Consider the following 21,101-nt stretch of genomic DNA (forward strand, 5'->3'; position numbering starts at 1 on the left):
GTGACTTGTTCAAGTTTATGAAGCTAGTGGAAGAATTGAAAAGAAATCTAGACCAGCAAATACACACTTCTGCACACTACCCAGCCTCCGGCATTTCTGTCCTTAATTCTGGAGGCTGCAAAGTTATGTTAAAATCACTCAAGAAGATAAGAGAATTTATTTCAAAAATCCCACAAAAGGAAATAATTTTCCCAGTGTATTTCCATGTACACTACTCATGGTTAATAATAGCTGCTGTATCGGCCCCCAGCCTTAGAATTAGGACGCTCACAGTCAGGGAGGAGAGAGAAAACAGACAAGTTAAAAAACAGAAAGGTGCCAGTAAGAAGTTGGGATTAAGTGCTGAGTTCAGAAGAGGGAGAAATGCCTCCCTGTCTGCGGAGTGTATCAGGAGCCCCACGTGGAGGGAGAGCTAGTGTCACAGGCACCAAAGTTTCAACCACGACGGATACTCTGACATCATCAAAAAGTCAAAGAAGGTGTCACTCCTCTCACCGCGTAGCAGGACCCACCTCAACAGCCCCTCCTCGGGAGAAGCAGCAGAGCCCTGGGTCTAATCAGAGGTAGCCTGCAACTCACCGGCTCCAAAGGCAAAGAAAAAGCCTTTGTCAGGGAACTCCTCCAAAAGGGCCTTCACCCGCTTCCCCATTCTCTCGTTCCGCTTGTAGATAAGCTCCCAGCGGAAGTAGCTGTCGATCTCCTGAGCAGCGATGCGCTCCACAGGTGGTAGCGTGGCATTAATAAAATTGGGAACCTCCGCCAAAATAAAGAGAAAACAATTAAGGGCAACAGAGTTATGAACAAAGCTGCTTAATTTTAGCATCAAATCACCCAGGCCAGAGGGTCAAGACGCTGTCAAGAAAAAGGTAAAAAGTGACACACGATTCTGGGAGCCTCCTGCCGGCTATTTTTCTAGACAGTGATATCATTCTCTGTAACCCAAGTGAGAAAATATTAAATGAAGTGCCCTGAAAGAACTCTTAGGCTATGTCAAACAGTATTTCTGTTCCATTTAAATGATTCTGTTTGGGGAATTCCCTGGCGGTCCAGTGGTTAGGACTCCTGGCTTCCACTGCAGGGGGCACAGGTTCAATCCCTGGTTGGGGAACTAAGATCCCGAAAGCCACACGGGCAGCCAAAAAAAACTCTGTTTGTTGCCACGTGTTTCTATAAGGAAACCATTTCTGTGCATAGCACGTCACAGTTGTGTTTTTTTTTTTAATTGAAGTATAGTTGATTTACAACATTGTGTTAGTTTCAGGTGTACAGCAAAGTGATTCAGTTATACATATAGTTTTTTCCAATATAGTTATTACAGGATCTTGAATACCGTTCCTCGTGCTATACAGTAAATCATTGTTGTTTCTCTGTATTATGTTTAGTAGTTTGTATCTGTTAATCCCAAACTCCTAATTTATCCCTCCCTTCCCTCTTTTCCTTTGGCAAGCATAAATTTGTTTTCTATGTCTCTGAGTCTGTTTCTGTTTTGTAAATAAGTTCATTGGTAGTATTTTTTTAGATTTCACATATAAATGATATCATATATTCATCCTTCTCTGTCTGGCTTACTTCACTTAGTATAATAATCTCTAGGTCCAGCCATGTTGCTGGAAATGGCATTATTTCATTCTTTTTTATGGCCAAGTAATATTCCATTGTGTGTGCGTGTGTGTGTGTGTGTGTGTGTTTGTGTGTATACACCACATCTTCTTTATCCATTCATCTGTCAGTGGACACTTGGGATGCTTCCACAGCACATCCATAGTTTTAACTTGTTTGATTCACACATGACTTTTTCATAAAAATAAGTTTACACAATTACATACTTTAGAATCAACCATTATGATTCAATTACCAAATACATCAAACTTCTATAGACATTCAACTGTTTTATAAATTCCTTATCTTTACATTTTCATTATTTCTCCAATTCCCATTTCTCCCTCTCGCTCTCTCCACTGTTCTTTGCCCTACTGGTGAATATTTCACCTGATTCCAGCGCACATCTTAGCCAGTTTCAGTATTTTGGCTAACAACAGGGTGCTAATACACCAAAACTGTGACAGTCAGGAGTGGTTTTTGCAACACAGTAGCTGTAGGCGAGGCTGACACGTTGCATTGGTTCTCTCCCCAGCCCCAAACCTCGGCCTCGCCCCACCGCCCCCTCTCCTGCTCCCTGGAATTTAACAAGGTTAAAAATTACCCTAGTCAGAGCTTCCCTGGTGGCGCAGTGGTTGGGAGTCCGCCTGCGGATGCAGCGGACACGGGTTCGTGCCCTGGTCTGGGAGGATCCCACATGCGGCGGAGCGGCTGGGCCCGTGAGCCATGGCCGCTGAGCCTGCGCGTCCGGAGCCTGTGCTCCGCAACGGGAGAGGCCACAACAGTGAGAGGCCCGCGTACCGCAAAAAAAAGAATAAAAAAAAATTACCCTAGTCAAATACAGAGTAGGATATATACCCTACTCCTTCTCCTACTTCCAGTACCCTTCGAAAGACCTTTTGAAAATCCTCACACGCTGTAATATCGACATCAATTTCCATTTTCTGGATAACAGCTCTCCTGTTATTTCCTTGAAATGATATTCTTTCATTTTCAAGTCAAGAGCCTTCATCTTCTCCTTTGTCGTCTTTTTTTTTAATCATGTCATTTATGTAAGATCCTTCCCTCCGTTTCCCAAAATCTCTTCTCTTCCGCACAGCAGTGCCTTTCCATAAGCAGCCTCTCCACGCAGGCAGCCCCAAATGTGCAAGGTGACCTCCCCCTGCCGTCCTGCTCCACCTTCTAAATGCCAGACATGCCCTACGACTTGCACCACTCGGCCACGCGCCTGGCCCTCATTCCACAACGGCAGGCACATTCCCCATACCCCACAGCACCCGCAGGGGCCCCGTGAACAGGACAGGCGTGGAGGAGCCACAGGAGAGGAACGCGTAAGACAGCTGTCCCCAAACAGCTCTGTCAGCCCTGCCGTCTGCCCGTATAACTAACTCCCAAGCACCTCCCAACCCAAAGTTAAAAGATTAACTGTTATCTGCCGCCTCAAATTTTCATTTCCCAAGTGACCTTGACCCTTCTCCCCACTTCCCCCACCCAGGGTGTACGTAAGAATGATCACCACCAAACTCTGCTATGCCTTTTTTAGTGTATTTCTTCTTTTCCGCTTCCTCTTGCTTGCTCTGCCTTGGTTTTACTTCCTCCCTCTGCAGACTTTCTGGAAAGTACCTTTTATCTTTTGGTATTTGCAGGGTGAGTCCCTTTCCCTGGGACATTCCTTTTTCACCTCTTATACTCACTCCCATTTCCTATGGCAGGGTCCCCGGATCTAACAGACCTGGACAGCATCACTCACACCCACCAGCTCCCTCCTCTCTCTTTTCCAGTGTCCTGAAGGTGGGCAAGACAAAACACTCCCCCATATCAGAAGCTCAGCTGGACTCGCCACTTCCACGTGATCTTAGTGGGGAAGGGAAGGAAGCCAGGGTTTGTCCCACGGGAAGCTTGTTGATCGAAGCATAACAAATATCCATCCTACCTCCCTCCTGTAGGGAGGCTGCCATCCTCTGAGCCCTGGCCGGACACTTTCTTCCCCTAGGTGGCCCCCAGGTAAGGCCTGGCCTGTGTCTACACTGACTGCACCAGTTTGGCCACACTCACTGCAGTACTGCAGGATGGAATCCGTGTCCGGAAATGCTGGCAGCCTCCCCAGCTTCTTATGTGCCCCTCCGTAAGAATACCAGGAACACTTCCCATTGTATCATGCTCACATGTTTCTGGAAGTCACCAGAAGCTGCAACCAAAGCTCTGCTCCATCATTTCTCAAAAGTTACCTAAGCCAGCAAGGAGGCTTTCAGACTCAGACCCCTCCTCTCTGAAGGCTGGTTCATGCTGCCTGCTGCCTAAGCCATGGGGCCTGCCGCCAAGTCCCTTGAAGCTTCATCCTTTGACTTCCTCTGGGAATTAACTCTCATCAATGCCCCTCTTAGTTCTTTTTTTGTTTTTTTTAATAAATTTATTTATTTATTTATTTATTTATTTATGGCTGCATTGGGTCTTCATTGCTGCACGCGGGCTTTCTCTAGTTGCAGCAAGCAGGGGCTACTCTTCATTGCGGTGCACGGGCTTCTCATTGCGGTGGCTTCTCTTGTTGTGGAACATGGGCTCTAGGCGCGAGGGCTTCAGTAGTGTGGCATGTGGGCTCAGTAGTTGTGGCGCACGGGCTTAGTTGCTCCACAGCACGTGGGATCTTCCCGGACCAGGGCTCGAACCTGTGTCCCCTCCATTGGCAGGAGGATTCTTAACCACTGAGCTACCAGGGAAGTCCCCCTCTCAGTTCTTAAGTTTCCTAAAGAATGCTTTTGTTAGCTGCAGCACCCCACTCAACACCTACATGTGCCCAATTGTATTTTTAGAGCCCTTCATGACCTCGATCCTCTGTACACAGGATGTCCCAGTGTCGGCAGGTTACATCCTTATTCTTGCACTTAAATGCACCCTGAGCTGAGCAGGGGATTAGGGCTCTCACCTGGGAGCTGTCATGGCTGAAGATGATGGAACTGAGGTGCCCGCAGTTATAGTGTTTGATGAGGTCCTCTGTTGTATAGGGGATCTGAAGGCTGCCCGCTCACAGGCTCTCCTGCTGCAGGAGGGTCTGGTTTAAAGCAAAGATGACCTGAGGGGAGAAAATATAGGTCTCTTAAGTCTTCTGACACAGCAATCATTAGCTGCCATCTTATTTCTTTTGTCCATGGTTGGCAATAGCCTCACCTGTGTTCGTTATATAAGGAATGAACCCTGCCACTAAAAAAGGGAATGCAGGGCTTCGCTGGTGGGGCAGTGGTTGAGAGTCGGCCTACCGATGCAGGGGACGCGGGTTCGTGCCCGGTCCGGGAAGACCCCACATGCCGCGGAGCAGCTGGGCCCGTGAGCCATGGCCGCTGAGCCTGCGCGTCCGGGGCCTGTGCTACGCAACGGGAGAGGCCACGGCAGTGAGAGGCCTGCGTACAGCAAAAAATAAAATAAAATAAAAAAGGGAATGCAAGTCCCTGGACCATGTCCAAAGAAAAGGAGGACAGTCCTGCCCAAGTCAGCCCCCAGCAGATGACACCTGTGCCTTAAGAGGGACACCAACAACCTGAAACTCTCCCATGAGAGTGATCAAGAGGTGAGGGTCCCAAAGAGCTGGCTTGTGAGGACCTGGGGAGGTAGGGCAGGGAGGGACACACAGACAGACACACGAACCAACAGGTTCCAATTACATCAAGGACTGGACAGGACTGTACACAGTACACACAGGTCTTTCCCAACCATCAGGGTGTCATCTGCCAGCTAATGGATTCATTAGGTCCATGGGATGTTAACGCAAGTTATTGTGGGAAAAGAAGGGGAAATGAAGGCTACACAAAATCAAACAGATTTTTATCTTTACGAAACTCTGCCAAGTCTGGACACACTAAAGTGTGCTCTGCTTCTCCCCGAGGAGGGGAGAGCATGCTGGGTTTCCCAAGCTGATTTCAGGCACACATGGCAAGAGAAGGGTTAACTGGAACATCTTTGGGGACAATCCAGACTCGAGGAATTTTACAAAGCAGTGAATTCCCCTTGGCACTGGAGAGCTAGGTCAGAGGGGGCAAGGCGGGGATTCTGGCACCTTTCCAGGTGGGAATCGGGACCAGCCCCCCTCTACAAGGCTCCTGACAGCACTGTGGCATTTTCCCTCTCATTCGCCCGAGTATGGACACAGACATATCACCTTTGACAGCTGCCCCAGTAATCAGTGTATAGGATACTGCCTTTGCTGGAATGTTCCCCCTCTCCCTCTGGCTGAAATGCAGACAGGCGGGACCTGTCTGATCCTGAGGTCTTCAGCAGGAAATTTTCAATTCTCTGGAGATAACACATTGCAGGTCTCAAGTCATCAAATTACACTGTGCAGCCCCAATCCCCTTCTTTCTCCTCCTCATTCTGAGTGGCAAAGGGCATGGGAGTCTCGTCACCTTGCTTCCCACAGGCCACCACGTGTGAGCCTGCCTGTCACACACCCTCCTTCCACACCCCTTCCTCCCTGGGTTACTCTGTCCCTGTCAAGGCACCTTAACCAAATGGGGAGGGGGGGCAGCTCCCTCTTTGTAAAATCCCCTCCTCTCCTCCCTTCTCTCCACATCCCCCGCTCGCTGTCAGAGACACCTCCTCCAGCCTCTCCTGGAGGTCAGCTCCCCAAGGATCTGTAGACCAGCCTCTTCTATCTTGGGACAGGACCCTCTGGGCCATGCTGTGTTCCCACCCTCCCCACCCCTCTGCTGGTGATGTGAGTTGACAGAAGCAAACATATCCATGGGCATGTCTGCAAATTTCAGTCTAAGTGAGGAAACTCAAGATGAGCCCCTGGGTTCTAAAGCTATACAGTGAGGACCTATCCACACCACTGGGTGTTGCTAAATGGCTTTCAATCAGCTGGAGGAAGAACCTTTGGCGGGGAAGCGAGGGGGCATTATGGAAACACCTCTCAGGTTTGCCATGCCCCAGGCTAAGGCTTCACACGTTCTGTCTCTGTATAGCTCATCCAAACCAAGATCCCTGGGTCTGATCGGCTCACAAACACCTGCTGATGGCTTTTAGTGTTCTAAAGGCATTCAGGATGAACCCAGGTTACCTGTTGCTAAGAGACCTTCTTCTAAGAGTTTCCATTGATTCTGGAATATTTTTATTAAAGTGTTCTTGGTATTTAGAGAAGATTGAGCCACTCATTCTAATAGACTCACCAGTCTGCAAATTGGGGAACACTGTATGGGCCACATTATATTATATTAATAATTATATTATTAACATTGTTAATGTTATTAAATATAACATTAATGTTTAATAACATTTAATGTTATTAAATATAACATTATATTAATGTTATATTTAACATTATATGTTAAATAAGAACTTTGTTTATTCAGTCCCCTCTCAACGTATTCAAGGGTCACCTGTTGACAAGACGCTTACAAAGACTTGCTGGGATGTTCGTCTTTGCTCTTGATGATTAAGCTTTAAATAAGTTTGCATAGCAAAACTAAGCCAGTAACGTTATTTTCTGAGTGCTGACTATGTACCCTGCTAAAGAGTTCGCTTCTGTTCTCATTTAATCCTCTCAACATCCTAAAGTAGTAACTACTGTTAAATCTATTTTAAAGAACAAGAAAATGAGGGGGAAAGAAGTTAAATAATTTGCTTATGGTCACATAGCTTAGTAAACCAAAGTGTCCCCACAAAGTGTGTGAACCCAAACAGTTCAATACCAGAGCCCGAGATCTTCACCACCATGCTGTACACGAGGTACGCTGCTACCAAGTAGCGTAACTGACTTTGGTCCTATGGTCTAATTTAAATTATTAGGCTTATGCTAAAGACCTAGGAGTCTGAAATTGGGAAGAAGGGAGGGAGGGTTAGAGGAGGGACGAGAGAGGGAAATGGGAAAGCAGAAAAGGAATCAGAAAGAAAGGCACACTAAAGCTTTTTTTCACCCAGATAAGTGTAGCACTCACACCGTATCTAGAAAACAGAAAATTTTATACAAAAGAAGTTTTAAATTGCCCATAATTTCAACACTTGAGTTATAACTGCTTTTAACAACATGTGGGTATATACTGAGTATATTTTCTTTCAGTTTATTCTATACATTTTATACAATTGATTGTATTATACATAATATTTAGTATCCTTAACTGTGTCACCTTGCTGTACAGCAGTAATTACCACAACACTCTAAATCAACTACACTTCAATTAAAAAAAAAATAGGGGGCTTCCCTGGTGGCGCAGGGGTTGAGAGTCCGCCTGCCAATGCAGGGGACGCGGGTTTGTGCCCCGGTCCGGGAGGATCCCACGTGTCGCGGAGCGGCTGAGCCCGTGCGCCATGTCCGCTGAGCCTGCGCGTCCAGAGCCTGTGCTCCGCAACGGGAGAGGCCACAACAGTGAGAGGCCCGCGTACTGCAAAAAAAAAAAAAATTAGTATCCTGCACTTCTTGTGTGACAGTGTAAGCATCTCCTCACATGACAGAGTTCTTAGCCTCACATTGCATGTGATAGGTCATCACTTAGCTAAACTTTCTATTGTCAAATAGTTAGGTCTTCATTTTTTTAAAACTATCATGAATAACACCATCAAGAGCGTCTGGGAGCAGAAAGTTTTTTCTATTTTCAAATTATTTCCTTGGTATTGATTCCTACCCAGTCAAAAGATTTTTTACGATTCTTTTTTCTAAAAACCTTTTTACTTTTGCATTTTTCTTTTTTTAGTAAAAATTTAACTCTCCATTAAAACACAAATTCAATAAGCATTAAGTGGTAATGCAGACAATCTCCCAAAGCCAATTTTATACAGAAGCCCTGCCTCCGGTACAATCTGTACCTCCGTGCCGATGCAGCCCCAGCAGCGTGCCAGGGAAACCGCGCTCTTGCAATTGCACATGCCCACTGTTCCCTCTGCCCGGAAGGCTTCTCCTACCCTCATCCCTATGGCAGACACACACGTGTCTTTTGAAATAGCAACAGAAGAATCTCCTCCTCGTGAAGCCTCTGTCATTAACTCCCAGGCACAGTGAGACCATCTCCTCTTTGCCCAGAGCCTCCTATGACTATTCTATTACACCGCTGGTGGCATCGCCCTGTGTAGCCACCCCGAGAGTAGCAATCGTGTCCTCCTCACCTCTGCATCCTTCCCATCGGGCACACAGGACATGACATACTGTAAACATTCAATAGATTTTGACTGAACGAATAAGGTTTAGAAATGGCTCTGCCAAAAACTGAAGTCTGAGGCAGGATGGACACTTATAAAGAAAGCCCAGCAAAACTTCGCCAGCCAAGCCAAATAGGGAGCATCGGCAGACAAGCCAGACTCACCAAACTTCTCAGAAAAGTAAATGGGGGGTGGAGGTAAGGGAGGAGTATTAGGCCTAATGTGGGGGAGTAAATCTTACCCCCAGAGACTCACGTTTTCTTTGAGCTTATCCCTCAGCCAGCTTTGGGAGGTCTGCATTTGGACTTATTCCTTAAATGCTTGTCCCTACCAAGCCTCCATTCTCTTAAACTCCCATATTCTCCTGTTATAAATCAGGATAGGCTAAGCTCTGCCACAATAACAAATGAAACCTGAAATTTCAAAGGCTTAGCAAATGTCTGTAGCTTGCTCACAAAGTATGAGTGAGGTAGTGGCTCTTTCATCCGTATAGTCCCTTGGGAATCCAGTTTGGTTTAATCTTGTGACACTCTTCTCCCATCAGTTTCCATGGGAGGCAATGGAGTGAACATGGCAGGTGACCTACAGTTCTTAAATGCCTCAGCCTGGAATTCCCACAATTCATTGGCTAGAAGTAGTCACATGGCCTTGCCTAATCCTCAGAGAAGCTGGGAAATGTAGTTTTCCCATTTGCCTAGGAAGAAGTTATGTCCTTGAGACATTAAAATGGTTGACGGGGAGTTTAGTGCATTAAGTTATTCAGGATATCAGACGCGTCCCTATTCAGAATTACACACAGTCCTGGTGGAAGAAGAGCATCAGGACAGTAACCTGGCTAAAGATGCTCATCCTGAAGGTTCCCTGGCAGCCTGTGGTCCTCAAGCAACAGAAGGTCTGGGGACAGCATAGGTTGGGGATGGGGGTGCGGGGAAGCACAGGATAGGGTGCAAAAAGCCAGTCGTAATCCTGGGTTAGCCTGGAATTCTGGAAATTGAGTGTTGGCCAACAAAGCATCATCAAGAATGAGAGAGTGTAATGGATCTGATAGGTGTCATGAAAGGTCATTCTTATGTCAACTAATAAAGAACAGAATCACAGCAAGTACAGTGCTAACTCTTCCTGAAGCTCATTCGTTCTTCTTCCATTCATTAATTCAGCCAATAAATTGTTATTGGGGCCTACTGATCCAAGCACTGAAGATACAGTAATGAACAAGAAAGACAAGATCCTTGCCATCCTAGGGTTTTCATTTTACCTGGAAGTGCGGGAGGTGATGTCAAGAAGAAGAGCGGGGGCTTCCCTGGTGGCGCAGTGGTTGAGGGTCTGCCTGCCGACGCAGGGGACACGGGTTCGTGCCCCGGTCCGGGAAGATCCCACGTGCTGCGGAGTGGCTGGGCCCGTGAGCCATGGCCGCTGAGCCTGCACATCCGGAGCCTGTGCTCCGCAATGGGAGAGGCCACAAGGGTGAGAGGCCCACGTATCGAAAAAAAAAAAAAAAAAAAAGAAGAAGAAGAAGGGGACGAATAGGGGGCTGGTGTATCACAGAAAGACATCACGCTGCCAGAGGCAGTGGCCCAAAGTTAAACTTTCACTCTATGATTTCAGACTTGCTAGAACAGCCCATCCACAAGCAAATCAAAACCCTTCCCAGATTGGCCCTTTGCTGCTTTGCCTTGGCAGGAAGGAGGTCCTTCCGTGTGGCACCCGGCAGCTCTGAGGCAGCCATATTACAAATACATGTCTTTTAAGGAAGTGTGAACAGTGAACTGTGCGTGTGTCTGAGTTGGTACTAAGTCTTTCTTTTTTTCCTAAAAAACCACAGAAACGCCCTTTTTAAATCTCTAACACAACTTCCTATACTCACCGAATCTTTTCTTCTAGAGCTGCTACAACTTTCTAACTGTTAACCTTGGAGGCTTTAATCCTGTGCTTATTTACAGCCTAACTACTTGTGAGAGGCCTTAAGCATCTTGCAGATGAAAAGCCAGCACTGGATAAGCCACTGACCACTCTGCCTCAAGTGCCCACCTAAGAGATTTGGCAGAAGGGGCTGAGTTTTCTTGGCTGGAAAAGCAAGGATCCCAGCCCACAGTGCTCCCCGGAAGATCCTGAGCACCAAACACAGGGCTCGTTATCTGTTCCATGAAACTCATTCAGTGAAAGCCAAAGGAAGGCTCAGAGAAGCACCTAAAGGGACAGTTTGGCCCAGGTATTCCTAGAAGGCAGCCACCCCAACTCCTCCCTCCGTGGCTCAAGACGTGGAGACTTTCTGCAGGGACCTGGGCAAGCCTCTGGTGCAGTTTATGTTTAACGGAGATAAGCTCTTACTGACACAAACTAGACTCCTGGAGAAAGACCAGACATGGTTTCCCGAGGAAGAAGTCTCTGAGCGAGGCCCTGCCAGGGTTTCCTTGGAGCCTAACACATCCAGTGACTCTGAGCCCTTGTTAGCTACCATCATCACCGCCACACAGCCAAGGAGGTGAGTCTCTGCCTCCTCCAAACAGCAGCGCTTTATCACCTCTGCTGCCCAGACCTCAGCTCAATGTCCACTCCTGGGGCCACCAGAGCTCTGTCCAACCAGGGGCAGGTCCCCGGAGGCACTGCTGGAGGTGCCTTCCTTGCCGCAAACCTCTGGTGCAAAGCAAGGGTGGCCACTTGTGTCTGCCCCTGAGTAGAGGAGGTCACCACCCCCAGGTCCCTGCAGAAAGTCTCCACGTCTTGAGGCAGAGGGCAGGGGGGACATGAGGGCTCCACAAAAACAATACACAGCCCCCAACTCACCCCAGCTAAAGCCACTAACGGCCAGACCCAGCTTCCTCAGAAACCTACAGGGGCCTCTCCAAAGGATTATCAACTGTCAATCGTCCTTATGTAGTTTACTCTCCTTGCTGTTCTTGGCAAAGTCTGGGCCAGTCTAACAAATGTGAGGTTCCAGGATGTGACTCACAGAGAAGCAAATTCCTAAGAAACAACTCTGTTTGGCTAAGTTGACCCCAGAGGCATCTTGTCTCCAGTCAATTCCTTTCTTTGGGGTTTCTGCTAACATTTTCTCACATGTTGCACTGGTTAGCTAGGACTATCTTAACAAACTGTGTAATTTAAACAACAGAAACACATTGTCTCACAGTTCTGGAAGCTGGAAGTCCAGAATCAAGGTGTTAGTGGTGTCATGCTCCCTCTGAAGGTGTTAGAGGAGGATCTGTTCTAGGCCTCTCTCCTAGTTTCTGGTATTTTCCTGGCTTGGGACAGCATAACTCCAATATTTACATGGTGTTTTCCCTTGTGTGTCTCTCTGTGACTTAAGTTCCTCTTTTTATAAGGACACAGTCATATTGGATTAGTGCCCACCCCAATGATCTCACCTTAACTTGATCATCTGCAAAGACCCTACTTCCAAATAAGGTCTTGGTCACAGGTCCTGGAGATTAGTATTTCAGTGTAAGAATTTAAGGACACACACACGAAAAAAGAAGTTGAGGACAAAGTCTACTCATAAAGCATATCAATCTCAGCTCTACTCTCTTTTGAATAGTTAATATGGGGCTTCCCTGGTGGCCCAGTGGTTAAGAATCCGCCTGCCAATGCAGGGGACACGGGTTCAAGCCCTGGTTCGGGGAGATCCCACATGCCGCAGAGCAACTGAGCCGGTGCGCCGCAACTACTGAGCCTGCGCTCTAGGGCCCACGAGCCACAGAACTACTGAAGCCCACGTGCCACAACTACTGAAGCCCACATGCCTAGAGCCTGTGCTCTGTAACAAGAGAAGCCACCGCAATGAGAAGCCCACGCACCGCAACCAAGAGTAGACCCCACTCGCCACAACTAGAGAAAGACCGCGTGAGGCAACAAAGACCCAATGCAGCCAAAAAATAACTAAATTAAGTAAATAACTTTTTAAAAAGATAGTTAATATGCATACACCTTTTTTTGGTTTTGCTGTTTTTGCTCCTTTGGCCTTTAAGCAGTCAAATAAAAACCTTTCCATAAATAAATACTGAAGCTATACATTACAATGTAATGTAAAACAATCAAGGAATAAAAAGCCAAGTCTTGGCAAACAGAGATAACTTCCATTGTTTCTGAAGTAAATGCAGGCTGAGACTTTCTATCCACAAGGTTAAATCAATGACTAAGGCGAATCATAGAAAAGGAAAAGGGAAATTTCTGACAGCAAGAAGGGACAAAATGAAGGTTTCCTATGCCTTTCCGGTGAGAAAGCAGGTTGGATACAGAAGCCCCTTGGAGGCATCCCAGAGGTGACCCCACTGCCCCTAATCCAAAGATGTCCTGGGACCTCTGCTCTGGGCTCAGACTGACTCAGGCAGATCCCAAGGAGAAATCCTGGCAGAAGTCTACAGTTGAAGATTTCATACAGTCCTACAAGGATTCAGGTTCACTTCTCCAAGATCTCAGATGAGTCTCCCCTTCCAAACACCCAGATGGTTTGATTTTCTCAGAAACCTCCTAAGCCAATTTTTTTCCAAAACACAGATTATAACTCATTATCCATATCATCATGGACATAAATCTTAGCAGGCCTCATGCACCGCTCTGCAGCTTGTTCATCTCCATTCCTCCAGGCATCAGTCCACACGGTGCATCCAGGGCTGCTCCATGCTTGCCAACAGCTGCACATAAACCAGGACAAGCACGTGCACTAGCCCCCTTGGAGGGGCCGCTTCTGTAATGACAGCTCTGCCTCTGCTAGTGTCAAGCACCGCCTACATTCCGCCCCCACCCCCCCACCCCGCCCCGCAGGTGACTCCGACATGCAGGCGGGGCTGGGAGCGATTGACTGATTCAGTCAGGGTCAGAGCTCTGAGAACCTCAAGAGATGAATACCGACCACATTCAACTCTTTCAAATATGAAATGTCTTCCGAGAGCTGCAGTGAATTACTGGCTGAGTCCTCCGACCCTGACTGACAATTCTCCGCACCATAGTTTGCAGAGTCTGACTCATATCCTCACAAGGAAGGATGTGGGCTATCAGGGTGTTGGCGGATGGGGCCAGCATGCTCCTGAAACAGTACCGTTTCTACGGTTTTTCCACACAAACATAAGCCGTTCTGCGGACTCAACTAACTAGGAACCTCCATTTAAAACATTATTTCAAACGAAATCCACATTCTGCCTTCTCCAGTCCAGCTTTGGGAATGCACCAGGAAGCTCCAAGAATTCCTCTCTAGGGCTTCCCTGGTGGCGCAGCGGTTGAGAGTCCGCCTGCCGATGAAGGGCACACGGGTTCGTGCCCCGGTCCGGGAAGATCCCACATGCCACGGAGCGGCTGGGCCCGTGAGCCATGGCCGCTGAGCCTGCGCGACCGGAGCCTGTGCTCAGCAACAGGAAGAGTGAGAGGCCCGCGTACCCAAAAAAAAAAAAAAAAAAAAAGAATTCCTCTCTAATGCCTCCTATATGGTTGCCATCCTGCCGAGCTACCGTGCTGACAATAGCAACAACCAATTCTCTTAAAGAAAAACTGCTGGGTAACAGACACCTTCACACAGGTCCTTGTCACTCACTGTCAATCTGTTAACAGCACCTGAGGGCAAAGCAAGATGCATTAGAGAAGAGAAGATGAGAGGTGGAGGTGGTGGAATATTAGAACTCTGAGCGCCTGGAGGGGACAACAAAGAGATCAGCAGAATGTATTTACAATAATAGTAATAGCAATAATGATAATAGTAGCAGCAGCAATCCCTCCCCCACGCTGCAGTCAGCGGTCCTCCGGGAGGTGGAACTGCGTTTGGGGAGGAAGAATGGGCCCCTGCCCTGAGGCATGGCTGTTGGCAGGCGGGCAGGACAAAAGGGCCTGTGATGGCAACAGGTCACAGAGGGCAGTAAAGGATAACCACGAACACACAGTGGGAGCTCAGGCCCAGGTGAAGACCCCAGAGAGAAACCATCACATTCACTTCCTCACCCCAGAACTATAGTTTGGTCCTCCACATCAAAAAAAAAAGGTGACGCCAAGAGCCTCCAAGACCTTAGGGCAAACCAGGCTACTTCCCTTGAAACCTGTAAAGATTTCTGTCCTCAACCATGCAAATAGCAGCTTTGCCTAAAGCTTTGCCACCAGCCACTCTTGCTATCTTCAGAGTGTCCCCCTTGGGCTCATAGGAAGACTTCTGACCTGTTGGGAAAAACTCATTTACCTCTTGAGGGCACCAGGGGAGGGTCCCAGCAGCATCCAGGGCATCCCAGCTGGGGATACAGTAGATAGGCCTGTGTCTACAGCAGAGGACATGCAGAGCCCAGTGGAAGCCTCTGCAGGGAGATGGGCTCAGAGTGCTTCTGAATGGGTCCTGCAAAACCTTTGTTGTTCTCCAAGCCTCACCTAGAAAATGCATTGTATTTGGAAGGACTCACAGAAGCCACCAGTGGGGGATTTGCCTTCTTGGAGAGGTTCCCAGTGGTCTCCAGAGTGTGCCAAGGTCTACTTTTCGAACACCTGTTACCCCAAGTCAGCTGCTCTGCTCTATCGTGAGATATTTTTAACTATTAGAAAGTCCTTCCTTCTTTTTGAGCTCCCTGTCTCGCCGTGATCGCCATATACTCATTTTTGTATGTATCAGTACAGTGTGTGTTTCCACACATGCATAATTTGTGAGCAGCCATGAAAAGAGAAAACGTACATGTCCCACTTCTAGGAATCACTCCTATAGAAATACAAGCACAAGTGTGTAATAAATATGCTAGTGTCGCCAGTGAATTTAAGGTTCTTTCTTCATCGTGAAAGAATTTGAAGACGAAGTGATAGGTAAGAATCAGACTTATTTAGAGAGAAATACACTCCACAGACAGAGTGTGGGTCACTGAAAGGCAAGAAGTAACAGGCCTCGAAATATGGGGTGGTTAGTTTTTATGGGTTGGGTAATTTCATAGGCTAATGAGTGGGAGGATTATTCCAACTATTTGGGGGAAGGGGCGGGGATTTCCAGGAATTGGGCCACGGCCCACTTTTCAGCCTTTTATGCTGGGCCTCAAAACTGTCATGGCGCCGGTGGGTGTGTCATTAGCATATGCTAATGTATTACAATGAGCGTATAATGAGGCTCAAGGTCCACTGGAAGTCGAATCTTCCGCCATCTTGGACCCAGTTGGTTCTCACTAGTTTTCATCATGTCCTATGGCTATATCATTCTTTTAAAGGTTGCGCCCTGCCCCTTTCCCTCCTGTTTCATTAGTGCACAAGGATGTTCCCTGGGGAACTGTAACAGAGCTCTCCCTGACACTGGGACTGTTCAATCAAAACTGGAATGACCCAAGAGGGAGAAGATATGGAGATATATGTATATGTATAGCTGATTCACTTTGTTATAAAGCAGAAACTAACACCCTACTGCAAAGCAATTATACTCCAATAAAGATGTTAAAAAAAAAATTGGAATGACCCTTCTTCTTCGTAAAAACACCAAATGGCGTATGACGCCGGTGCTGGGGGAGGGCCCAGAGGCCCCTGGGGGCCCTGGAATTGGAGGCCCCGATGACTTCCACAGAAGCTTTGGAAGCGGCGTCCGGGGTCAGGGTCACAGTCAGGGTCGGGGCCTCAGACCACATGGAGGCAAGGCTGAGAAGCAGGAGTGGCTCCCCGTCACCAAGCTGGGCCGCCTGGTTAAGGACCTGAAGATCAAGTCCCTGGAGGAGAGCTGTCTCTTCCCTCTGCCCATCAAGGAATCTGAGATCACTGACTTTTTCCTAGGAACATCCCTCAAGCAGGAGGTTTTCAAGATTATGCCTATGCAAAAGCAGACCCGTGCTGGCCAGCAGACCAGGTTCAAGGCATTTGTCACCATTGGGGATTACAACGGACATGTCGGTTTGGGTGTCAAGAGCTCTAAGCAGATAGCCACTGCCATCCATGGAGCCACCATTCTGGCCAAGCTCTCCATCATGGCCGTGTGGCGAGGCTACTGGGGAAACAAATCGGCAAGCCCCATACTGTAACTTGCAAGGTGACTGGCCGCTGTGGCTCTGTGCTCATGTGCCTTATCCCTGGCCCCAGGGGTACCGGCATCGTCTCAGCCCCTGTGCCCAAGATGCTACTGATGATGGCTGCAACTGACGACTGCTACACCTCTGCCAGGGGCTGCACTGCCACCCTGGGCAACTTTGCCAAGGCCACTTTTGATGCCATTTCCAAGACCTACAGTTATCTCACTCCTGATCTCTGGAAAGAGACAGTGTTCACCAACTCTCCGTAACAGGAATTCACTGAGGATCTTGTAGAGACCCACACCAGAGTTTCCGTGCAGAGGACTCAGGCTCCAGCTGTAGCCACCACATAGTTTTATATGAGAAAAATAAAGTGAATGAAGCCGTAAAAAAAAAAAAAATTGGAATGACCACATAGAAAGGATTCTTGCCCCCAACAGAGCGGGAGATGGGATGTGATGACCTCAGACGGTCATCTACTTATAAGTCCTTGAGTTTTTCCATCTCAGGAAGCGAGGGAAGCAGACACCCTGGTCTCACTTTCTGTCCTCTCTGCCTCCCTTGTTTCTCCCCCCTCAGCACAGGCCATGAGGCTCCATGGAGCCTTCCATGTCTGTTAATTAATGGCCCTCACCCAGATCACTGTGTCAGGTCAATTTCCACCACTGTTTGACAGGACGAGAGAGAGTCATGGACATATACACACTAACAAACGTAGTAAGGTAGATAGCTAGGGGGAAGCAGCCACAAGGCACAGGGATATTAGCTCGGGGCTTTGGGACAGCCTGGAGGGGTGGGATGGGGAGAGTGGGAGGGAGGGAGACGCAAGAGGGAAGACATATGGGAACATATGTATATGTATGGCTGATTCACTTTGTTGTGGGGCAGGGGCTAACACACCATTGTGAAGCAATTGTACCCCAATAAAGATGTTTAAAAAAAAAAAAATTTCCACCACTGGGGAAAAAACTCCACAAAACCATCCTCTTATTTCAGACTTTTTTCTCCTGCTAGGTGTTCCAGAAGTGCCAAATCACTGTGCTCCCTCCTCCCCCAACCCTCTACCCAAACCACAGCCCCTGAAGAGACAGCCCTACATAGGATGTGATTCTGCCTGTCCCCTCCCTCCTCAGGCCATGCCAGTTACACCTGGGTGGACATCTGACTCAATGATATAGCACTGGGTGAACCACAAGATTTACACCCAAAGAGTACATCTACCCCACAGAATAGACTCAAAAAATCATCCACAAGCCGAAAATACTCATCTCCAGGCCAAAAAGCAATTGTTTTGTTTCAAGTCTCTTAATCTGCATTGGTTGAGATTGTATGAGGGGTTAAGAGACAGCAAGAAAGGAAGAACTAGTGGAAATTATTGCAATTATGATAAAACTCCAATTAGCATGAAGTTTCTAACAGTGCAAAGACTTAAAGGGACTTACTTTTCCCCTTCGAAAACACAGCTAGATAGACAGATTTCTGCTTTCACTTCAGTGTTTGTCTTTTATTATACTGTCTTTTAGAAAAAACATGATCGGTCCACCCAAAACCATGTCTTGTCAGCTGAATTCACTCTTCCCCTTCCCTCCAATGACACATACTCACCCCATCTGCACTGTCTTCTGAAAAGTTGTCATCACTGGAAGAAGTAACAAGCTTACTACCTGACAGTTTAATTCCGTGTTCAAATGCCACCCTTCCTTCCCCCCTCTCCCCGCCATGTCTCCCTTTCCACTCTCCCCTTGCCTCCCCACATCCCCTCTTCTCTCTCCCTTTCTTTCTAGGCTGGTGGAAAGAATCCATTAAGCTCTCTGTCCAACACGTGCAGCAGACTTCTTTCTCTTTCCCGAGACTTCTTCAGCAGTGGGGAGACCCAGGTCCCAGTTGGGGCATTGCTGCGGGAGCCCACAGGCTGAAGGGGCGGGCGAGGGGGCTGGGGTCCGGCAGATGCCTTTTTTGCCGAAGATAAAGGCCTCCCACTCCCATCGAGCCTCTCCACTTTCCGGCACTTTCATCGCCCTCCGATCAAAGGGCTGCTCTGAATATGAAAGGCACCGCCCATTATGCGGCTCCCGTCAGCCCCACCTGACCCCGCCCCCAGCCGCCCAGCTCTCAAACAAAGCCCCTAGCATCTGTCCAGGCGCAGCCCTCACCTTCTGGGGCGTTGGGTTGTTGCGTCTTCCTTTTTTCTTAGTTCACTTTTGAGAGCCATTCGGTCCCTTGAAGTATAGTTGGGGAGCAGAGGGGAAGATCTCTCTCATCCTCAGAACATTCCGCCCGCATAATTTTTCAAGACACCTTGAGGATTTCCGGTCCTTGCCTCTCCCACCTCACCTGGGTATCCAGGCAGTCAGGACGTCCCCCTCAAGCTCATTTATTTCCCCCTTTCCCAGCCACTCTTAAAAATCGCTTCTCCAGGGGCTTCCCTGGTGGCGCAGTGGTTGAGAGTCCGTCTGACGATTCAGGGGGCGCGGGTTCCTGCCCCGGCCCGGGAAGATCCCACATGCCGCGGAGCAGCTGGGCCCGTGAGCCGTGGCCTCTAAGCCTGAGCGTCCGGAGCCTGTGCTCCGCAATGGGAGAGGCCACAACAGTGGGAGGCCCGTGTACGGAAAAAAAAAAAAAAAAAATCGCTTCTCCTTCTTTACCTGAAAGGGGACTATGCCCTTGGAAGAGTCTAGACCGACCCCTCGGTCTAGACGGACGATGGAGAAAGTCCTGCTCCTTTTCTGTCATGTTAATGGATGGTGCCAGACTTGGGAACTAAAGCTTCCACACACATCTCTGAACATGAGGTCTGCTTTTCAGGGGGAGAAAGGTGCTTCTCAAAACTTGGACCTGAGTTCTTCTCAGACAAAGGATTCAAGCATAAGGACCAGAGAAACTAATTTTCAGGGATGTTCCGACCTGAAGAAGTGTCGTTTTGTAAATGATGACAATTCCTGAATACCAGGTGAGGACAGGGAGGGAACCTGGAAGAACGCACCAGGCAGACTGGGCCTCTTCTTCTGCAATCCCTGCCACCGCCTTCCTGCACACCCTCCAAGCCCTCTCCTCCCTTGGTCAGGTTCCCCGACCACCCTCCCCTTCCACCCAGCCCATATCCTGCCCTGACTTCATGGCTGACTGAGCATATCCGTCTCCTGTTATGGATGTGGACTGAACTGTGCCCCCCCACACCCCCAATTCACAGGCTGAAGCTCTAACCCTCACTATGACTGTATTTGGAGATGGTAATTAAGGTTAAATGAGGTTGGGCTTCCCCGGTGGCGCAGTGGATAAGAATCTGCCTGCCAACACAGGGGACACAAGTTCGATCCCTGGTCCAGGAAGATCCCACATGCTGCGGAGCAACTAAGCTTGTGTGCCACACTACTGAGCCTGTGCTCTAGAGCCCATGAGCCACAACTACTGAGCCCACATGCCACAACTACTGAAGCCCACGTGCCTAGAGCCCGTGCTCCACAACAAGAGAAGCCACTGCAATAAGAAGCCCGCGCACCACAACAAAGAGCAGCCGCCACTCACCGCAACTAGAGAAAGCCCACGCGCATCAACGAAGACCCAACGCAGCCAAAAATAAATAAATAAATAAATAAAAATTAAAAATATATATATATGTGGTCTTTAAAAAAAAAAAAAGAAAGGTTAAATGAGGTCACTTGGGTGGGGCCCTGATCCAATAAGATTGGTGACCTCTCTCTCTCTGTGCAGAGAAAAGGCCATGTGAGGACACAGCAAGAAGGCAGCCATCTGCAAACTGAGGAGAGAGGCCTCATCAGAAACCAACCCAGCCAGCACTTTGATTTTGTATTGTGAGCCTCCAGCACTGTGAGGAAATCAATTTCTGTTGTTTAAACCACACAGTCTATAGTAGCCTGTGATGGCAGCCCAAGCAGACTAGCACACCTCCTTTCCCCAAATCCCACACCATGCTGGAGTAATGATAAGAATTAACACCAATCTCTCCATCTCTAAGGCCCAGTGAAAGTTACAACCTCTGCTAAGTGCTTCAGGACTGTCTCAGTCCCTTCCTAGAAATTTCCATTCTTTTCATTTCTACTGCCCTGAAAGGTAATTTTCCTTTAAATTGTTAAAAGGAAAACAAGATAAACAAGACCAACAAGACAGACAAGCCCCAGGAGCAATAAGCTATGAAGAATGATATGAAGAACGAAATGAAAAGCACAATAAAGCTAACTTCACACACTTAACCACATCTGGACCGGCTACTGGGCCTAATTAGGCATAAGTGGTAAGCAGCTCACAAAATGGCTACACACTGTATTTGCTTCTGCCATAAAGAATGGCGCTCGCCATCTGGCTCTACAAGGATTGAGTCACTTGCCACTGCAGTCACTGACCTTCAACACATCCTGAAAGGAGTTCCAGGTGGAGATCAGAAATGAGGTACCCTGTGCTCTGGGAAAACTGGCAGAACAGGCC

At 48.1% G+C, this 21,101-nt stretch overlaps 1 protein-coding gene and 1 pseudogene across 1 annotated transcript in view; one reads left to right on the top strand and one right to left on the bottom strand.

Moving 5' to 3' along the window:
* The window catches only part of TRABD2A (TraB domain containing 2A), a 59,741-nt gene that overhangs the window by 9,462 nt on the left and 29,178 nt on the right, over positions 1-21,101 (bottom strand). The window contains 2 exon segments of the mRNA XM_032652543.1: positions 580-754; positions 4,523-4,669. Coding sequence (XP_032508434.1) covers positions 580-754; positions 4,523-4,669 — 322 coding nt within the window.
* LOC116764191 lies at positions 16,142-17,011 on the top strand (annotated as a pseudogene).

The sequence above is a fragment of the Phocoena sinus genome, chromosome 13 (assembly GCF_008692025.1).
Source record: "Phocoena sinus isolate mPhoSin1 chromosome 13, mPhoSin1.pri, whole genome shotgun sequence".
In the NCBI taxonomy this organism is placed as follows: domain Eukaryota; kingdom Metazoa; phylum Chordata; class Mammalia; order Artiodactyla; family Phocoenidae; genus Phocoena; species Phocoena sinus.